The sequence below is a fragment of the Danio aesculapii genome, chromosome 14 (genome assembly GCF_903798145.1).
Source record: "Danio aesculapii chromosome 14, fDanAes4.1, whole genome shotgun sequence".
Lineage (NCBI taxonomy): Eukaryota > Metazoa > Chordata > Actinopteri > Cypriniformes > Danionidae > Danio > Danio aesculapii.
The window spans coordinates 10,649,321-10,667,209 of record NC_079448.1 but is presented as its reverse complement, the minus strand read 5'-3'; the positions used below and the strand labels follow the sequence as shown (position 1 = coordinate 10,667,209).

Sequence of the window (17,889 nt, the reverse complement as noted above, 5' to 3'; positions counted from 1 at the left end):
AGTGGTGCAAATGGATTTGCTATTTAAACGTGGCGCAAAACATAAAAATTAGGGCTGCGCTGGTCTAAAATTAGCAACAAATCATGCCTATCACGTCTTGCGCCTTATTGCGCCGGGTGTATGATAGGGCCCATTGTCTCACACTCCAAACATTCTTACAATGCTTATTAGAAACATATGAATGTCTGTTTTTGTTTAGAACTATTTGAATTGTGGATAAAATGTTTACAGCATCATGTTTACCACAGAATGTATTTTACTCTTATTCTACAAAACAGCCAATAAGTTCCGGGTGCAGCACTCTTTCACCTCTCATACAAAATTTCACAGAATCCTTTCACACATACATGTACAATTTTACATTCACATGCTCAATGTACCAGAATGCAACGCTCAAATTACTCACCTGCAGATCAGGTTGTTTTAAAGTGCTCAAACACAGACATGTTTGATATTACATTTGTCTAAAATAACAATACTTGCAATATATGCCAATAATGCAGATTTTAGAGGGCAAAATAACTCCATACAAACAAACTGTGTATAATGTGACATATCAAACCTCCTATCTAAGCTAAGACAGGCTTGAAAAAAGAAACACACACACACACACACACACACAGAGGACACACAGCATGAGTTCATCATACATATTCAGCGTGTGGAGATGAAGTCTCTAGTGTAATGCATCAGGCTGGATCCTGGTCACGTACTGTATAGAAAGATCGAAAGATAAAAGATGAAGACATTACTATGCAGAACAGACTGTGTGTGTGTTTGTGTGTGGACAAACTCTGACTCCTGCTCTGTTAAACCCCACAGCTCATGAAGACATCGTACATGAAGCATGAACTTGTGCAACTGCCTTTCATTGAACACAACCAGTGTGAGTGCAGGTGAGATACACAATCACACAAACACATTTGCGACACAGTTTTGCATGCAAAATATCATGTTTTGAGCATGTAAAATGACTTGTTGCACATGCGTTAACAATTTTGTGCAAACAGGATCATGTTTTAAGAGCCAAAATGAAGTTGCATGTGTATTAACAATTCTGTGCACAAAATATCATGTTTTGAGTGCACAAAATGACTTGTTGTATTTGCATTAACAATTCTGTGCACAAAAGATCATGTTTTGAACACACAAAATGGCTTTTTGCATGTACATTAACAATTTTTCAGATTAAAGATTATGTTTTGAGTGTGCAAAATGACTTGCTGAAAATGCGCTAGCAAATCTGCTAACAAAAGATCATGTTTAGAGCATGTAAAATAGCTTGTTGCGTGTGTGTTAATTCGATGCAAAAAAGATCATGTTTTGAGCACATAAAATTCCTTGCTGCACTTGTATGAACTCAGTTTTGTGGTGAAAATTGTTTGTTTCAAAAAGATGACCACATATTGAGCAAGCAAAAATCTATTTTGCATTTAAAGTCTGTTTTTGGATTTGCGCAGTTGCCCTGAAATGATTAGCTGGCTTGACAACCAATAACAACATTCTTTGCATTACAGATGGCTTCTGATTAGAAATATAAAACACAGCGTAGAATCATTACCACTTGTTAGACTTTCTTAATTGACTATACTTAGACTTAATTAATTGACTATTATATACAGTGGGAAAATAAGTATTGAACATGTTACCATTTTTCTCTGAAAACATATTTCTAAAGGTGCTGTTGACTTGAAATTGGTGTTGGTAACAATGAAAGAAATCCATGTATTTGTAAATAAAACAAATCTAATTAGTTTACAAATGAAGTTATGCGTAATAAAATGAAATGACGCAGGAAAAAAGTATTGAACACATGAAGAAAGGGGGGTGTAGAAAGGCAGTGAAAGCCCAGACAGCAGCTGAAATCTCTAAGTAGTTCTTCAGCAACCCTCTGCCCTTCCTCATTGTAAATGAATATTAGCTGCTTCAGTCCAACATCTACATTAACAGGATGATGAAGATGAAACCAAGGTGGACATTTCAGCAAGACAGTGATCCAAAATACAATCTAGGAAACTCTCAAATGCCTTCAGAGAAAGAAAATCAAGCTGTGGAATGACCCAGCCAATCACCTGACTTGAATCCAATAGAAAATACAAATTATAGATCAGATTTGATAGACGAGACCCACAGAACCATCAAGATTTTTACAGTCTGTGAAAAGCTCACACCTGAGCTATTCATGTTACTTCATTCTTCATATGAGAGGCGTCTTTAAGCTGCCATTACCAAAAAAGCCTTTTATATGAAGTATTAAATGTGTTTCTGTAGTTCAGTACTTTCTCATTTCCTTGTTGTAACACATAACTCATTTTTCAGATTTGTTTTGTTTATGTTTGTATTGTTTGGGTTTTTACCAACATCTGGTTCAATTCCATGTCAACAACTCCTTTAGAAATCCTTTAGCACCCGGAGGAAACCCACGTGAACACGGGAAGAACATGCAAACTCCACACAGAAAACTGCCCCAGCCAGGACTCGAACCCGTGGCCTTCTTGCTGTGAGGCGACAGTGCTAACCACTGAGCCAGTTTCGAAAGAAAAATAGCCCCCCCTCACAATTTTTAAATGTATTATCTGAATTCTTAAAGAATAAAATTTTTTTACCCAATATGTCACAGCATCCACAAAAATATGAAACTTTTTTTTATTGCTAACAATAAAAAAGTTACTTGACCATCAAACCAGCCTAACAGAATAACTTGTGAAGAATCACATGATTCTGAAGATGTAATGATGCTAAATCTCAGCTTTGTTATCACAGGAATAAAAACTGAAATCTGCATTTTAATATGATTCACAGTATTAATGTAACTTTGATTAAACAACGCAGTCTGAAGGTGGCACAGTGGCCCAGGGGTTAGCACTGTCGCCTCACAGCAAGAAGGTTACTGGTTTAGGCCAGATGGTGTTTCAGTGGAGTTTGCATGTTCTCCCAGTGTTCGCGTGGGTTTCTTCCCAGTGCTCTGGTTTCCCCACTGTCCAAAAACATGCACCACAGGTGAATTGGATAAGCTAAATTGGCCATAGTGAATTAGTGTGTAGGTGAATGCAAGAGTGTTTGGGTGTTTCCCAGTACTGGATTGTAGCTGGAATAGTTGGCGGTTCATTCCGCTGTGGTGACCACTGAAAAATCAAAGGCTAAGCCGTAGGAGAATCTATGAATGAATGAACAACGTAGCCTTGGTGAACATAAGTAACTGTCAAATACAATAAAAACAACTTTTGAACAGTTGTGAAACATCATCAAAAATATTATAGGACACAATCTATAAGAGATAGTTCACCTAAAAATAAAAATTACCTCACCACTACTCTCCCTTATCTGGTTTTATACCTTTAAGAGTCACAAATAAATATTATGAAAAATCCTGGTTGATGGAACCAATTGACTTCCTTAATAGAAGTCAACAGGTACCATCAACCAGCGTTCTTCATAATAACTTCTATTGTTAGTTAACAGAATTTAAATAGGTTTTAAACAAGTAAAGTGTGAGATAAGGGACATTTTTTGGATGAACTATGCCTTTAGTCAATGTCAGGTTATTACGCATGATGTGTTTCCAATAAAATCTAAATTTATTAACAGTTTTTACCTTTGAAAAACACTCGAAAAGCAGCTTTTGCCACATTTTGACAACTTGTGGGAGGAATTTTGTCCCCAAAGAATGGTTAAGTAAATCCACCCACACACACACCCAATCCAAAGCCTATCTGAAATTCAGATCCTCCCCCCCACACACACACACACAAATGCACTTCCACCCTGTTTGTCACATGAGAGATTGACCCTTTTCTCCCCACGGAGTACTTCCCGAACCCGGTCTCAGAAAGTTGTCACCCCTGAAACACTAATTCTGGCCCGTCTCCGAGCTGTCAACATCAGCTCTTTATCAGGTCATTGTGAGGTTCTCCTCAAAAGCCCTTTCAGAGGTTGTGGGGTTGGGATTAAGGCCACGGGTGGAGCGGAGCGTTCGGTCTGAGCATTTACATGTGCTCCCCTTTCTATCCTCCCTTTGTAATACTGATCTGCCCCATTCAAATCTCAACTCAACAGTTTTAACCAAGCCCGAGTTACTTCAACCGTACAGGCAACCAGCCAGCCTTATTAACTGTGTTTACACTCATTCTGACTGATTGCTCCGCTAATGCTCACATTATCATGCGATAACACATTTATCTCACTGATAATGGTTACACTTTCACACGCTGAAACCATTATCCTATATGCACAATAGAAGACTAATGAATTAAGGCAATTCTGATGTACAATATCTTATGGGGAAGTTCCCAGGTTAATAAATTATTCCTAAAAAGACTAACTATATAGTTTTGGATGTTGTCTTGATGTTGCTTTAAGGGATAGTTCACCCAAAACTCACTATTTACTCTCAATGAGTTTCTTTATTCTGTTATATACAGTAAGATGTTTTGACGAAAGCTGAAAACTTGTTACCATTGATGTCCATACACTGAAATCAATTGGATTTACTATTTTTTAAGGTAACTGGTTGCAAACTATTTATATGGGATGAATTTACTCAAACAAATGAAGTTGAACATTGCTAGATTTTTGTTTTGTTTTGTTTAAAGTCGACCTAAAACCTTAAAAAAAAATGAAATCCAATTAATCTTTTTTTTTTCAGCGTAGTTGGAAAAACAAATACTATGGAAGTAAATGGTTACAGGTTTTCACCATTTTTTAAAATATCTTCTTTTGTGTTCAACAAAGGGTTGAATAAATGATGACAGAATTTGTATTTTGGGGGGGAACTATCCCTTTAAGCGTGTTTTAGGAGGTTGCTTACAGCATCAGTTTTCAATCCTGGTCCTGCTTATTTTGTGTGTCTCTTTTGTTTAACACTGCTGATTTCGATAAGCAGCTCATTAGATGAACACTCAAGGAAGCAACTGTGTTGAGATCATAGACTGTAAAAAGTATGGACAAAGTATCCGTGACGTCACTCATACGTTTCTAAAGAACTCAAATAAAGCTACAAGTAGGCGTGGCCAACCGTTGCCATATTGTTCACGCGTCATCGCACCGACCGGGGATGACCAAATAAGGGCAAAGAGGCGGGGCGTGAGTGGAGCAACAGACGCCTGCTAGCATTTTGCTTAGATGGGCTGTTGTAACAAATTGAGCAGCTCAGGATTGAAAACCGCTGGCTTATCCTATATACATCGAGTTTAGTCTCTTTTCGACTTTAGTTTCTTTATGTCATGTTTTGGAAATTTTTATAAATTTGTGATCTTATTTTTGTTTGTTTTTTTGGTGAAAAAAAAGAGTTCTTGAAGCTTTGTAAGATTACAGTTGAATCACTGAAATCACATGGAATGGTTTGACAATGTTTTTCAGTGTTTCCTCTAGGATTTTTCCCAGTTGTGGCGGCAGGCCTTTTTTACACAGATCTACCAACTACCTGTGGTGTTATTTCAATGACAAATGTCGTAAGCGCAATACAAGTCAAGATCGCATTTATGTAATAGCATACAAGCATGCGAATCTCTTTGCTTGCGCGCCGATATTCTCTGCTCGTGCACAAAACTTCTTGCACGCCCCCTCAAATATAAGCTGCTCAAGTGCATTTTCTTGTGCGCTCTCAAATAAACGCTGCTGAAGTGTGATTTAGTGCGTTTATGTAACAAGTATGTCTCCAACATTTATTAGATTTGCTAGGAATATTTATAAATATCTCCAATAGACCTTCTTGAGCGGTATTAATGCGTCCTGAAGTAAAGTGAAACTGCTATACGTCATGTTTGCTGGCCTCACGCATCACGCACCTGTCAGTCAGTCAGCACGTAACCTTAAAGGGGTAAACAAATAACGCACAGCACTACTACGGTTACAAAAAAGTTTGCGCTGTTATAATTCACTTACCTTTTAATAAGTTTTGGTGTGATTATAACCCTCTATTAAAAAAAACCACGACTGTTTTGAATGAGAAGCTGTAATGTAGCTGTGGCGGGATCAATTTTGGCGTGACGCCCCCGCCATGGAAGAATGAATGTAGCGGAAACCATGGTTTTTGTTTCCTTTTCTTCGCTTTTAATGTCTCAGGATCGAGAAAGCTCCAAGAACACTTTTTTCTACCCCCCAAAAAAACTGAAAGGATTTTGCCGGGCAAAATGGTACTTGCTTGTTGTGCTGATTACCCAATAAATTCAGTTTTACACTTTTAAACTGCAGCAACAGAACTAACAAAAGTAAAGTGGTTCAACTGTATGCACTTAGAATTTCTTGCTTCGTACATCTGTTTAGGGTAGAAATCATTTCAGCTCTTTTTTTATTCAGTATTGCAGAATGAGTTCTGTATTCGAGTTACGTTTAATACGTCGGGTTCTGGGTGGATTTTAAATGATAACATATCTCTAATCTCTTAATATCCCTCTGCATAGTAAAAGAAATTCTTGCTGTCTAACATTTTTTAAATGAATCAAATGAACTTTTCTAGTCATCTCAACTTACATCAATCAAACTGACAAAAAAAATTAAGTTAAACTTTGGATAATTTTTTAATGCAAGGCATGGTCGTGGCTAAAAGACTAGTGCTTAACAATTGGAAATCTCTTTTACCCTCTTCATTCTAGAACATTCCAGAGTTTCCTAAATAATATCTATTTTTCAGATGGAGAGATTCCTTTTTAAGGACTAGCTCCATAAGAAAATCTTTGGCTACTTTGGGTCAATTTCTTGATTTATTTAACGAATTTATATCTCAAGAGCAATTCAGTGACCCCTCTAAGATTTAGGTTATATACCCTCTCTATTTTTGATTGAATGTTTTTTGACTATGATTTTTTGTTTGTTTGTTTGTTTGTTTGTTTGTTTGTTGTTGCTTTTCTTTTTTGTTTTCCTTTATTGTCCTTTGTATGTCTACAGCATGAGCCAATGTTTGTTCTTGTTCGCTCTCTCTCTCTCTCTCTCTCTCTCTCTCTCTCTCTCTCTCTCTCTCTCTCTCTCTCTCTCTCCTCTCTCTCTCTCTCTCTCTCTCTCTCTCTCTCTCTCTCTCTCTCTCTCGCTATCTCTCTCTCTCTCTCTCCCTCTCCCTCTGTGTGTGTTTATATATATATATATATATTATGAATCATATTTCTTTTAATTGTGAACGTCATTATTCTGTTTTAACTGTTTTCTTTTCCTTTCAGGCTAAAAGCAAACCTTTATGCAGAGCCAACCAGGTAAATAGTTTTTTTTGTGTGTGTGATTTTGTGTGTGGAAAAGAATGAGAGTGAAAGAGATGTTTCGGTTCACAAGTAGTGTGAACAGCATTTGCCCTCTCTTCCCTTTGCCCCGCTGTACACACACACCACACACACACATTAACTCCATAGAGATGGTTGCTTGCTGAGTTAATTGTGTGTGAAAGGCAGAAGTGGTTCAGTCTGTTCTGCTCCAATACTAGTTTACTCTGACCCTGATGTTATAGAGAACAGCTACTGCTTTTTTATGAAATCTGCACAGAATCATATAGATGAAAAACACAAGTCAAATTGTTGCACAAGAAGTGTAGCATAAAGGTTTATACTCTTAAAGGAATAGTTCACCCAAAACTGAAAAATTCTGTCATCATTTACTTACTCACAAGTCAAGTCTGTTTGAGTTTCTATCTTCTGTTTCTGTTATTCTGAAGAAAGCTGAAAAACCATTGACTTTCATAGTATTTGTCTTTCCTGCTCTAGAAGTCATTGATTACAGGTTTGCGGCTTTCTTCAAAATATCTTCTTTTGTGTTCAAAAGAAAAAGGCAAGTAATTCGGAACCACTTGAGGGTAATTTTTCATTTTTGGGTGCACTGTAACTTTAAAAAATGAGCAATATTGAAGATACTTTTACACTACTGCTTTTGACTGGATTGGAAAAATTGGGCAGCTTTCAAGAGTTTCCTGATATCAGTGTATGCTAATTGTAATCAGTAGTGGAATTAGACCTGAGATAAAAGCAGGCGGTAATTAACTTAAAAAATGTATTTAAGTGGGACATAATGTGTGAACTTGGCATTGAACCTCAGGTTCACACTTCTCTTTGCTGTGAAATTCAGTTTTTACAAGTAGTTCTCCCCCTTTTTTGCCAATTTGCAGCCGGTCTGTTCTTTTAATGTGGAATTTATTCATATGGGAAAGGATAATTTGAATAAGAATAAGGCTAACTTGGGACAAAATTAGTTTTTTAATATTTGCTGTTCATTCCTTAGAAAATCAGTGAATTTGTCATTTGCATTTGTAAAAAGAAAAAATCCCTCTAAAAGCTTTGTTTTGGTGTGTGTGTGGGGGGGGGGTGTTTGTGTCCAGCTGGCGTGCGTCTTGCACTTCTGGAAGGGAGTCAGAAACCTAGAACCCTCCTTTTGTTGGGAAACGGAACAGAACATTCATTTTATTGCTTAATTAGGCCACTGGCCCCTGAGGAGCCTCAAAGAGAGACAGAGGCTAAAGAATCACAAGAATTAAGACATGACAAAGTCATTTGAAGATCTCACTGAATAAAATCTCTGAATTAAAAATATAAATGGGATAGTTCAACATTGAAGTCCGATATTTTCGTTTGTTTTTTTGTATTCATATGCGCAAAATTCGTCACATAAACAAACCTTGCACACTGAGGCCGATGCACATAAATGAATCAATTACGAAAAAACTAAACATTTCAGAGTCAAGCAGTGATGTGATCTGAGTCAAGTGTTCTCCTCTCTTAAGTAGATAAACAAAGAGGAATGGGCAACATATTGTGTTCATCCAATACTGCATAGAAAGGAAGAAGAGTTCAGCTCATTATCAAAGAGCTGCGCTGGATTATCCCCAAATGCAAAGTTTATTTCAGAAAATCTGAAAATCCATTGCTTTTGATACTTCGCACATTTATGTATATAAACTAACCCTGAACACAGACTGACAGTACCATAGACATTATAATAGATAGCGGCGACGTTGATGTGTCGAAGCAACTGACTGGAAGCGGACCATGCTTTCTATTATAATGTCTATGGGCAGTCAAATGTATGGACACACACAAAATCAAACAACAGCAGGGCAGAGGTGCACCAGTCACTGAATCCAGTCACGGGTTCTCAACTGTCCGCCACATCTTGTCTTTATTTTATACACTGTGTTTTTCATAAAGTTATCTGTGGCTCAAGCCATGGCATTCTGTATGTAGCTTTTCACTTGTACGGTGACTCTGAACTGTCAAAACACCTCTCAAAGAGCTTTTTCGGATGCAAAAAGCTGAAAAAAATTTTACCTGAAAGTTCAGAGGACGAAAGTTTTAGAGAAATTGTGTCAATACGATTGACACAATGCACGATTTATTTATTTTTTAACGTGCGAAAATTACAGACGAAAAGTTTGGATTTAGTGTGCGATAACCTTTTAGTAGATCAAAACCTTCATGATTTCCTTTCTTCTTTTGAACACAAAAAAGATACTTCAAAAATTCTAGTAGCTGGCACCCAGTGACTTCCAGAAATTGCTGCATGTTCAGACTATTTATTTAAAATGAGCTGAATCAACACAATTCTTGAGTGTTTTGGGGGACAACTTAATTGTTTTATATTCAATAAACTTAAATTTGTAAAAACATTTAAGTGGAATTGTGTGCAACCAAGATTTTTTTTACTGTGGAGTACCTTTACTACTATGGAAGTCAATGGCTGTTTCTCAATACAAAGTACGCAAAGTTCGTCCTTGGAAGTTCAGACTTGCCAAGTTTAGACTTGGAAGAACGAACTCGCGAGGACACAAGTCGGGTACTTCTTCAAATGGAACGGCAGTGTACTTTATAACGTCACTTACCTCACAACGGATTCATGGGTTTCACTGTACATTAAAAAATAAAATGATTTAATTATATAAAGCACGGCCTTATAATTAATATTATATTAATATTATAAATCACTATTCAATTCAATTCAATTCACCTTTATTTGTATAGCGCTTATACAATGTAGATTGTGTCAAAGCAGCTTCACATAAAAGGTAACAGTAAATAGGAACAGTGTAGTTCAGTTTGTAGTGTTTAAGTTCAGTTCAGTTTAGCTCAGTTCAGTGTGGTTTAATAATCACTACTGAGAGTCCAAATACTGAAGAGCAAATTCAACGATGCGCAGCTCTACAGATCCCGAACCATGCAAGCCAGTGGCGACAGCGGAGAGGGAAAAAAAAACTTCACTAAAGGCGGAAGTGAAGAAAAAAAACCTTGAGAGAAACCAGGCTCAGTTGGGCACGACCATTTTAATTTCTCCGCTGGCCAAACGTCTTGTGCAGAGCTGCAGTCTCAGTGGCGGAGGCTGGAAGTTGGCCTCAGCGAAGACTCGTCTGTCTCTGGAGCGTCACAGGAATCAGTCTCATGTTCTCCACTCCTCCATGACCACCACAGTAGCTGCTCAGGATTCGGCCAGGTCCAGGATATGGAAACCTTGGGATCATCTCGTCGTTGGTCTTGGATCGAATCAGTGACTCTGCATAGTCTGAGGGCCTCGGGAAGAGTATCCCCAGGTGGAAATGGAGAATAAAGAAAATAATATACTATATATACTATACTATATAAGTCTTATAAACTATATAAATCTATTTTTTATTTAAGAAAATGTAAACATAAATCACTATAAAAGTGAAGTAAATTAAGTTACTATACACAGACTCGTGTCTTTTATTATAAGATTTAATAAACTACAATGGACATTATACAAGTATAAAGTACAAGACATACACAATAAGAAATAAAGATAACGTTAAGCAATTTGGTAAACAAAGACAAACCTCGTACTACAAGGTAATATAATTAAAAACAATCATAAAACAAAACAAAATAACACTGACAAAAAATACACCTAATAACAAATAATAGAATCATAAGACCAAAAAATTTCCATTAGATATGCACAAAATGCATTAATATCATGTATAACTACAATGGACAGATGCAATCCAGCAGTATATTCACCGATGTAAAGCTGCTCTCGGCGGGGGAGGTGATGACAAAGCTCCCGCTGACAGGCTGGGGGTCAGAATCCGCATAAGCTGACGCATATCGCCCATGACGCGCTATCTTTATAAATAAACTAGGATTCGAGTTTAAAACACCTACATTCTCGCCTGAAAAACTCTTAAAACTTTCATTTGTAACACGACAGAGGAGTATTTTTAAAACCGTGCAGGTTTTCTCCTCCGCCATTAGCTTTCGCTGGTTACGCTGCAATGCGTTCTGGTATGCCTGTGCTTTGTACAACTACATTCTCGCCTGAAAAACTCTTAAAACTTTCATTTGTAACACGACAGAGGAGTATTTTTAAAACCGTGCAGGTTTTCTCCTCCGCCATTAGCTTTCGCTGGTTACGCTGCAATGCGTTCTGGTATGCCTGTGCTTTGTACAACTACATTCTCGCCTGAAAAACTCTTAAAACTTTCATTTGTAACACGACAGAGGAGTATTTTTAAAACCGTGCAGGTTTTCTCCTCCGCCATTAGCTTTCGCTTGTTACGCTGCAATGCATTCTGGTATACCTGTGCTTTGTAAGTTCGCACAAGTCACCTCTCGAAGCATCTTTGGCAAACGAGGCGGGCAAGTACACATCTGGGAATTTTTTCTGTACTTGGCAAGATGTGAACTTTGAATTGGAACAGTACTTCGGCGACGGTTGATGACGTTTCACGAGGACACAAGAACGAAGTACAGACAAGAAAGTATATTGAGAAACAGCCAATGTTACCATCAACCAGCATTCTTCAAAATATCTTCTTTTGAGAATCTCATAAAGGTTTAAAACTAGAGGCCCTATCATACACCTGGTGCAACAAGGCGTGTGTGGCGCGATTTGTTGCTATTTTCAGACCAGCGCAATTGAGTATATATCAGTTTTTTTTTTTTACCACACTTTGTTATTATTCTTCATTTATTCGTTTGCTGGAAATAAGAACTGAATTTAGAAATAGTTTTGAAACAAATCTTTGCTCTTAACAAACTAAATTAAATATGTAGGCTAATGGATGTCTATAGTGGAGTGAGTTGCCACTGTTTCCTTAGTCACGAAAGTAAAAGAGTAAAGTAAAGAGTAAAATAAAGTAATGAGATTTTACTTTAAATGTGCTTATTTATGTTTATGTAAATATAATATATTTTTTACCCTGTGTTTTATTTTCAGGCAAGGCCCTCAGACAACAAGAAGAGGCCGAAAGCGACAAAGAGGGAAACCAAAGCGAAAGAAACACATGGGAAAAAATTCAATGTATGTACATAATGCTTTATTACTAAAATCTTATGTGATGTTATGCAAAAATCATCTTATTTTCCCTTAAAAATAACAGCTTGTAAGGCAGCAGTGTTTAAAATTATGACCCGTTTTCACTCACGCTTATGGGCAGCATTTTCAGTCAACACGAAAAAGAAGGTAAGATCATCTTTTTTTTCGCGGTCATCCTATATCTGATCTAAATGGTTTCTTAAACATAAGGTGGTGCTTGATTTTGTCCACAGTGCTTTTAAAACAGTGCATGTGTGTGATGAATTACAACGATTTACTTCAGCTTTACTTTATCAGCACAGCCGCGTGTCAGGACAATTATAAAAGAAGATGCTTCAATCCCGGTTTGTGGACGTTAAATCAGGTTTATTTTGTACATTAACATGACAGATGTCCATACAGCAGTGGAGATTAACCTGTATCCTATCACATCTGCGTGGAAAAAGAGTGCAAAGTTAAACAAGCGTGCTGTCTGTGTGTGTGCGTGTCTGAGCTGTGTATGTGTGTATCTGTGTGTGTGACTCATCGTTGCAAATCCACAATAAATGCATCAAATACTGATTGGTAAAGTTCTTACTGTAGTATTTCTCACAAACGCTACGTGAGATCTGCTTCCTTTATGCCTGTCTGTTGTCTGCACGCAGAAAGGCACGTAGAAACGGTGGGCGGGGAGGACTAGCCTTAAAGGCGCAGTACAGCAAAACCGCTACCTGATTTAAAAAGGTATAAAAAAGAAACGTATAAAAGGTAAAATAAAAAATCTGCTGGGTGTTTTGAGCTGAAACTTTACAGACGCATTCTGGAGACACAAAAGACTTATATTAAATCTGAAAAAAGGGGTAATCTAGGTGCCCTTTAAAATACACGGTTGTTTTCAGTGACAGGCTTCAATCACCGTTTAAACTCGTCTTTCTCCAACCAGCCGTATGCAAACTTACGATTTCCCATTTTGCTGTCTGTTTCGCTACATGTGGAGAGCGTCACATCACCTTCCCGCTTTTGTCGCAAATTATATGACATCACCTGGCCAGACGTGCCCCAGCCCGAACCAAACGCGTGGATCGAGCACGTCTTTGTTAATATTAGGAGCAAAATAAATATGTTAATTTTTTTTTTGACCTTGTAAAAACGCTATTAAGACTTTTTAATACCTTTTAATGGCCTTAATTTTCTCATAATTGATTTATTAACTTTTAATACTTTTTAAGACTCCGCGGACACCCTGTCTTTGGACTGTGGGGGAAACTGGAGCACCCAGAGGAAACCCATGCCAACACGGGGAGAACATGCAAACTCCCTTGAGGCACTGATATGTACCTTTCTATACAAATGTGTACATTTTAAAAGCTGTATTTTGTAACTTTATTTCAGAGAGTGAATATACTATTAAGAACATCATCATACATGTTTTTGTCATTGTAGAAATGACTATTGATATACATAATAAACACAATTCTTAAAAAGAAAGTTCAACTACGGAACTACGGAAGTCAATGGCTGCTTTTTCCAACATTCTTCAGTATATCTTCCTTTGTGTTCAACAGAAAAAAGAAACTCAAAATCAACAGAATCTTCATTTGTGGGTGGACTATCGCTTAAAACATTTGTCTTTGTCTTTATTAATAGCACCATCATTATTATTAAATATTAAAACCAGTTTGAAAGTGAAAGAGTTTCTGGTCAATTTCATACGTGCCTTATTACACATTTACTGATGCAACATTGACTTTCACTCAGACAACAATTAATCAACTCTATTTGACGGGAGAGGATTCAACAGCTCCTCTCCTTCCTTTTCTACTTTCTCTTCTTCGTCACTGGTTTTGGTGAGGGCAAATGGAGGCCGCTTCTTTTAGGCCATCGTTTTCCCTCCCTGCTATCCATCATTCACTCCTCCATGGATGGAGTCATTGGCAAGTGTGAAATCAGGCTAATTTGCCAGCCAGAACGGCCCTCCCTTTTCCTCAGCCTCCCCTTCCTTACGCTCTATCAGCCTCTCAACCCACTTCCACACAAAGATTGATTTGCTTCCTTAATGAACTCTCAGCTATACACATCCCTTCAGTTTTGATTTAGTTAAGAAAAGGGGGGGGGATCCGCATCCCATCAGACATGTCACAAATGAGACATCAATGAACCAGCGAACCTCAGACACTAACCAGAGTGTATCAGCGGTGCTGTCCGAAGAACCGCTGCATGCTCAGAATGCATTATGGGTCTTTTTGTGTCGGCTACTGAATTCAATTTCAACTCCATAATGTGGAGATGCAGGCTTAGGTTAATGATTGCAAGGGCCGACATGCTCTTTGTCCATTTTTACATTATTCTCTTGGAGACGGATTTGTCCAAAAAAGAATTATAATAAGAATTGCTCTACTCAATCACTTGGAGAAAGCCTTGCTTACTATTTTAACATTTCTCATAACCTTCAGACCTCTGTGTTTGCTAATTTTGAAATAATCATCAAATAATTCTTGTTCTAAACATGTCTGATGAGATTTTTCGATTTATAAACTACTGCTGCATTAAAATACATTTTTGTAGTTAGTTTTATACAGATATATAGATATATAGTCAAATTAAAAACAGGTCACTGAAAAAAATAAAGTTGTTGCTGCCTAAAATGTTTTAGTCGACTCAAATCAAATTTTCTAGTCATCTTAACTTAATCAATAAAACCGACTAAAATTATTAAGTTAAACTTTGTATAAAAGTTTCAATTCAAACCTGATTCAATTATTAAAATAAGTAACATGAAAACAAGACTTTCTGTCATATATATGTACTGTAAAACCCCAATAAGTGAAGGTAACTCAAACCATTTAAGTTCAAAAACTAATCCTAATGAGTACTGTGAACTTTATGCATTTTAATACACAAAACCATTTTGAGCACAGTAAAAGAGTCTGCGGACTGCAAGACAGGGGCGTAGTAAATTAGAGGCATAATTTGAAGTTATGTAGACCCACATGTCAAAACTATGTTGTCGGCAAGATACCGATGTACATCAGTTATTAACATCTACAACTACTTTTCAACTAAACCCAACCATCATAATTATTAATGTCTATATCTACCCCAACCCTAAACCCAACCATCAGAGTTATTAATATTTACACCTTCCCCCAACCATCACAGTTATTAACATCTACACCTTCCCCCAACCATTACAGTTATTAATATCTACACCTTCCCCCAACCATTACAGTTATTAATATCTACACCTTCCCCAACTATCAGTTATTAATATCTACACCTTCCCCCAACCATTACAGTTATTAATATCTACACCTTCCCCCAACCATTACAGTTATTAATATCTACACCTTCCCCAACTATCAGTTATTAATATCTACACCTTCCCCCAACCATTACAGTAATTAATATCTACACCTTCCCCAACTATCACAGTTATTAATATCTACACCTTCCCCCAACCATCACAGTTATTAATATCTACACCTTCCCCAACCATCACAGTTATTAATATCTACACCTTCCCCAACCATTAGTTATTAATATCTACACCTTCCCCCAACCATCACAGTTATTAACATCTACACCTTCCCCCAACCATCACAGTTATTAATATCTACACCTTCCCCCAACCATCACAGTTATTAATATCTACACCTTCCCCCAACCATCACAGTTATTAATATCTACACCTTCCCCCAACCATCACAGTTATTAACATCTACACCTACCCCAACCATCACAGTTATTAATATCTACACCTTCCCCCAACCATCACACTTATTAACATCTGCACCTTCCCCAACCATTACAGTTATTAATACCTACACCTTCCCCCAACCATCACAATTATTAACATCTACACCTACCCCAACTATCACAGTTATTAACGTCTACACCATCTACGTCTAATGTCTACACCGATAAATTCTAGTTGTGACATGTCGCATGGTTCAATGGGATCTCGATAACTGCAAGTTACTCCTCTCTAACTTACAAGTTACGCTTCTTCATATTACGTCCCCGTCTTGCAGTCTGCAGACAGAAACACTAGCAGTAAAACCCAATAAATTAAGAGAACTCATACCAATTAAGTACTGTAAAACCCAATAAGTTAAGGCAACTCAAACTGTTTTGAGGAAACCGATATATACAAAACTCTTTGTACTGTACTTCAAACCTCTTTTTGAATGAGTAAAATTAACTTCCTGTAAGATTTAAGTTAGCTACACTCATTACATTTGGTAAATTTGGCTATTAGGTTTTACAGTGTGTGTATGTGTGTGTGTATATATATATATATATGTGTGTATATATTTACAAGTCAGTTTGTAAGTAAAATGTATGTGCTTATTACTGATGCTTTATTTACATTGTAAAATTAACAGTTTCTGTATTTCAGGTTATTTACGGTTGTGAATTACATTATGGGATGTTGATCTCCGCTCTGTTGACTTTTGATGTTGAAAATTCAACTTTACAGTTTACCACTTTTATTGACATTTTAGTCTAAAATAATATGATGTATTAGAAATAATATATAGAAAATAAGTCTGTAAAATAACAGAAAATGTACTGTCAGTTTATTACAAGGTTTATGTACCATCATATACAACACCAACCCAGATATATATCACTTTACACTAGGGTTGTCATGATACTGGAATTCGGTACAAATCGATACTGAAATTTTAAAAACGTCCATTTCCTGCTAACATTTGAGCGTGGTTGAGCAAGTTCTTAAACAGCACTGATTTGCCAGATTTTCAGTCACGTTGATCAGCTGGTTGGTCTATAAGCTAACATACGAGTGATCGGCTGATGAATCGAAGCTTTAAAACACTCCAGTGTCCCTGTATCTGAGGTTACACTCAGTAAAAATCGGTGAGTTCGGTGAACTGATGACCTTTACGGTGAATGACTGTCATTCACCGTAAAGGTCATCAGTTCACCGAACTCACCGAACACAATGGCAAATCAGTGCTGTTTAAGAACGTGCTCAACAGCACTAAAATCTTAATGGGAAATGGACGTTTTTAAAATGTAAGTATGGATTTGTACCGAATTCCAGTATCGTGACAACCCTACTTTAAACTATTAAAAATGTTAATAAAAGTTACTCTTTCAAACTTTTCTAGGTGAAAAGTTGTTGTTGGAAGTAAGATTGTGGTCCCTTAATGCAATTTAAAAGCATAAATAAACTATTGGAAATAAAAACATGAATCACAAAATACCGAAATCTGCTAATTTACGGATATTTTTACAGTGTAAATTTTTGAGTTATCTTTACAGAATATCAAGGTCATCAGTCACTTTCATTTCTCACATACTATTTCTTTCTTACCTTCTCATGCCAACAGGATTTTTGTGCCAACGACACCCCCTCCACCACCTCCTCCTACCCTGCCGCCAAGCTCCGCCCCTCCCACACCTGCCAGAGAGGCGTGTCCTCCATGCCCCATCCGCAAGATGACATCACATCCTCCCTCCTGTGAATGCAGGTGCAATTTGAGGGAGGTGAGCTGTACAAAAAGAGGGAAGACACTCAACCAGAGCAGCTGCCGGTAAACATACACACACACGCGCACACGCTTACAGTACAGAGCCAAACAACTTATTCAAATGCAGCTTGCTGTGCTAAAAATAGACCCTTACACACAATGGCATGCCCTCCAT

At 37.3% G+C, this 17,889-nt stretch overlaps 1 protein-coding gene across 1 annotated transcript in view; it reads left to right on the top strand.

Annotated features, from left to right (window-relative positions):
• The window catches only part of vegfba (vascular endothelial growth factor Ba), a 47,535-nt gene that overhangs the window by 23,967 nt on the left and 5,679 nt on the right, over positions 1 to 17,889 (top strand). The window contains exons 4-7 of the mRNA XM_056472975.1: positions 823 to 896; positions 7,152 to 7,184; positions 12,139 to 12,222; positions 17,574 to 17,777. Of these exons, the coding sequence (XP_056328950.1) occupies positions 823 to 896; positions 7,152 to 7,184; positions 12,139 to 12,222; positions 17,574 to 17,777 (395 nt within the window). The remainder of the gene's footprint in view (positions 1 to 822; positions 897 to 7,151; positions 7,185 to 12,138; positions 12,223 to 17,573; positions 17,778 to 17,889) is intronic.